This window comes from Morone saxatilis, unplaced genomic scaffold (genome assembly GCF_004916995.1).
Source record: "Morone saxatilis isolate NCDOM2014 unplaced genomic scaffold, NCSU_SB_2.0 Contig15, whole genome shotgun sequence".
Classification (NCBI taxonomy): domain Eukaryota; kingdom Metazoa; phylum Chordata; class Actinopteri; family Moronidae; genus Morone; species Morone saxatilis.
The window spans coordinates 21,562,143-21,566,367 of record NW_023339707.1 but is presented as its reverse complement, the minus strand read 5'-3'; the positions used below and the strand labels follow the sequence as shown (position 1 = coordinate 21,566,367).

The following is a 4,225-nucleotide window of genomic DNA, read 5'->3' as shown; positions in this document are numbered from 1 at the left end:
GTGTGTGTGTGTGTTTGTATTGTAGCTGTGGTCCAAAGTAATGAACATGGTTAGTTTAGCAGAAAAATGACACATCCAATTCCTAACTATATAAACTTTTCTCTATCTCACACATTCATTTAGCTGCCAGAAATGACAACATTTTTGGTAGTTAAGTGCCTTTTTAGTGAAAATGGATTTAATGGAAAGTGAGTCTTTTAAACTTGTCACTCCAAATTTATATTAATTTGATGTAATAGCTGAAAGAGTCGAAACTACTTAGCTGCTGCTTCCTTCAGCAATACTGCACAAAGAGTGTAGAAACATGCATACTTTAGCTGTAAGTTGGAGATACAGAGTTGTCAAACTGGCCTTGTTCACTGTTGTTGTTGCAGCTTTCTGAAGCTTGCTTTTAATCAGTGAATTGTGACTCTGTTGTAGTTATCTCTGATAAAATGACACAATTGTATATTCTGTTTTTTACCCTCCGTAGAGCAAAGAAGGGAAGAGCCCCCTGCACATGGCAGCCATTCATGGACGCTTCACACGCTCTCAGATCCTCATCCAAAATGGTAACGATGAGTGCCTGCCGCGATGATCTGTGAGAAAATGTTGCTGCAGGTTTTCTCTCCACCTAATGGGCGTTTGATTCACTCCGTCTTTTCCTGCTTTCCTTCAGGTGGGGAAATTGATTGCGTGGATAAGTATGGCAATACTCCTCTCCACGTTGCTGCTAAGTACGGCCATGAACTGCTGATCAGTACTCTGATGACCAACGGAGCAGACACGGCCAGGTAACGGAAAAGTCTTAAATGATATTACTGATGAGTATAATCATGCCATAAGGTTGTAAAGCCTTTAATATAAAGAAACAACATTCATGTATGTGTGTGCTGCTGTAAGACAGTTGAGTGTGTTTGGGGTCACACTTTCATTGACTACTTGGTTTCTAACCTTCTTTTCTGTGTCTTTTGGGCATTTCCAGACGTGGGATCCATGGAATGTTCCCCTTGCACTTAGCTGTGCTGTACGGGTTTTCAGACTGTTGTCGCAAGTTACTCTCCTCAGGTTTGTGTTTGTTCCATAGATCTGTGCACTCTGCTTAACTTCTGTATCTATGTTTGTATACACTTGGACACAGCTGTTAAAGCGACCTGTTTCTTCATGAACCCTACAGGTCAGCTGTATAGTATAGTTTCATCTATGAGTAAGGAGCATGTACTATCGGCTGGGTTTGACATAAACACCCCTGACAACTTTGGGAGGACCTGTCTACACGCTGCTGCCTCTGGAGGGTAAGATGCAGAATCTGCTCCGTCACTGAAATATTAAAATGAGTCAAAATATTCTTGTATCACATGTCATCTGTAACTCTGCTCCTGTGATCACTCTTCTTTACAGAAATGTTGAATGTCTGAACTTGCTCTTAAGCAGCGGTACTGACTTGAATAAGAGGGACATAATGGGAAGGTGAGTTTCCCCTGATCCTTTTTTGAGATATGTGTTTTCATTTTACTGATGCTGTAAAAGTGATTTAAGTGTCCTTCTCATTCTAAGTGACTGTATTCTGTCTCCCTGCTTCCTCCCCGTAGGACACCGTTGCACTATGCAGCTGCTAATGGGAGGTACCAGTGCACTGTGACCCTGGTGAGCGCTGGCGCTGAGGTCAACGAGCCTGACCAGACAGGCTGTACTCCCCTGCACTACTCTGCTGCCTCCCAAGCCTTCAGCAGGTTGGATAACATGTTTCTCTCATTCTGTATTCTCTCTGACACAACAGAGGCAACACACGCCACCAAATTCTGTTCATGTCTGGCAGAAAGTAGTTTATGAAGTTCGTAAACGGTGTTTCTTGTTCATATGTAGTCTCAGTCAGTCTCATGACTCATTCTTATTCGGTTCAAGCTGTTTACTTTTGTGTAAATATACTAAATAGTTGAACAGCAAGCTTTCTTGGATAGCAGTGTAACAATCTAAACAACACACCAAGGAATGTGTAGCTTTGCTGTGATATATGTTATCCCGACCACAAGAAACTTTATTTTTTATTTGATTTCAGTTTATTTGTTAGTTTATTTAGCAGAAAAAGTCCACATTGATAGAAAAACATTGCTGTAAATGCCCCTAAAAAAAAATTAAATATAAGATTGACTCAAAGTATTTCTTGTTTTCAGAGTCGATCGTCATTTTTCTGGCAACCATCAGAACGATGAGGATGAGGCGAAGGAGTCATACTTGTGAGTTCTTTTCTCTTGTGTCTGACCAGGACTAAGGGGATTATGACTTTAAATTCAATAAAACACAAAAGTTTGTTTGTGGAAAACATTTGCACATTAAGACCGCCAAATGAAATGCTGCTATTCTTTATCCCTGCGCTACATTTTGTCGTCTTTTAATAACAGCTGCTTGGAGCATCTTTTGGACAATGGTGCTGATCCATCCATGGTCAACTCAAAGGGTTACAGTGCTGTCCACTACGCAGCTTACCATGGCAACAAGCAGAACTTGGAGTTGGTGAGTTTTTCTGTTTTAAAAAAAATCTGAAATCACTTAACTTGGTAGATGCATCAGATGTTACAAATTCGACATGTTACACACACTGATTCCACATATTCCACCTAAGCAGATGTCACAAATCTGGTACACGGTAGATGCAAGACTTTCTTATGTCAACAGATTTATTTATTAATTCTGTGCCCTAGCTGAGTGAAATATGTTTCCAGAATTAAACGATGTTTAGGGTGAATGATTAGTTAATAGGATTGTTTTTTAGAGGCTGTGCATGACGACAAATGTTCAGGTGTAGATTTTAAATTTATATTAATATGCGTAGCAAGTTGTGTTTTACTTCTTTCCTCAGTAAATTAAATGAAATCCACCGTTGTGGTTTATTTTTTAGCTCCTGGAGATGTCTTTTAATGCACTAGGAGACATAGAAAGCAGTATTCCAGTCAGTCCGCTGCATCTTGCTGTAAGTGTTTCCCATTTAATCAGCTCTCTGGGTCGACACAGACTGTAATCAAGCTCTTAATGTTAACAAAATCCAGAGTTGTGACGGCCTTCCTCTGCTCCCTCAGGCTGACAAGGGCCACTGGCAGGCACTGCGTGTGCTGACGGAGACTGCGGCCTATGTGGATATGCAGGATGCTGCGGGCCGTTCTGTGCTGTACTTGGCTGCACAGAAAGGGTACGCCCGCTGTGTGGAGGTACTGTTGGCTCAGGGGGCCTCCTGTCTCCTCAATGACAACCGCCTCATGTGGACTCCAATTCATGTTGCAGGTATACTTCTCTCTGATTACAGATTTCATGGTGTAGCATTTTGTCCGATTGTTACCATCCTGACTACAGTCAATTATATGTTGAGAATATACATATATATTTGTAATTCTCACTCTTGTACTCTTTCATCCCAGCTGCCAATGGTCACTCAGACTGCCTGCGCATGATGATTGATTATGGGGAGGAGGGGGATCTCACCAACGTTGCTGACAAATTTGGCCAGTGAGTTGTTTTCTTTTAAAAGTGTGGCTGTAGTTGAATGCCTAACCCTAGCAAACTACTTGACCAATGAGAATGCAGTGAAACACATCTTAATTGTCACCTCTGTCTCCTTCAGGACCCCTCTGATGCTAGCTGTTCTGGGAGGTCACACTGACTGTGTTCACTTTCTGTTGGAGAAGGGTGCCTTGCCAGATGCCAAGGACAAGAGGGGCAGCACATCTTTGCACAGAGGGGTAGGTCAAAAACGCTGCACGTGGCTACAAACTGTAGCAGAGTTAGTTATGTCAGTTATACCACAAAAACTAATAGATAAAAAAAATTGGTGGGTAAACAAAACATAGTGTTACTTAATACAGTAGAAGTTAACATTTACAATGCAAACACAGTAGATTTTAACATTTAGAATGCAAACACGGTAGATTTTAACATTTACAACACAAACAACTTAAGTGTTTCACCTTAATCCTCGCTACCAAATATAGTACTTTAGATAATCTAGTCAAACTGGGAACGTTTTTAAATGTCCAGTGTGTAAAATTGAGTGGCATCGCCGATATTAAGCTATTGAAAATTAAACACATACTTATTTTTTACATATTACTTGTATATAACTTATTTCACATAACTCTCAAACTACTTTAATCACCTTGCTTTTCTCTTTAGTAAGTCTTCTCCACACAAGTCACACACTCTGTCTCTGTTAAAATGTATATGTTTTATAGATAGATTTATGTCTTCCTTGTGT

General features: G+C 40.5%; 1 protein-coding gene across 1 annotated transcript in view; it reads left to right on the top strand.

The window, feature by feature from the left end:
* ankrd52a (ankyrin repeat domain 52a) overlaps positions 1-4,225 on the top strand; it is a 17,305-nt gene that overhangs the window by 2,199 nt on the left and 10,881 nt on the right. The window contains exons 8-19 of the mRNA XM_035655988.1: positions 473-551; positions 659-773; positions 965-1,047; positions 1,157-1,274; positions 1,381-1,449; positions 1,572-1,712; positions 2,154-2,216; positions 2,382-2,493; positions 2,879-2,950; positions 3,057-3,258; positions 3,393-3,480; positions 3,596-3,717. Coding sequence (XP_035511881.1) covers positions 473-551; positions 659-773; positions 965-1,047; positions 1,157-1,274; positions 1,381-1,449; positions 1,572-1,712; positions 2,154-2,216; positions 2,382-2,493; positions 2,879-2,950; positions 3,057-3,258; positions 3,393-3,480; positions 3,596-3,717 — 1,264 coding nt within the window. The remainder of the gene's footprint in view (positions 1-472; positions 552-658; positions 774-964; positions 1,048-1,156; positions 1,275-1,380; positions 1,450-1,571; positions 1,713-2,153; positions 2,217-2,381; positions 2,494-2,878; positions 2,951-3,056; positions 3,259-3,392; positions 3,481-3,595; positions 3,718-4,225) is intronic.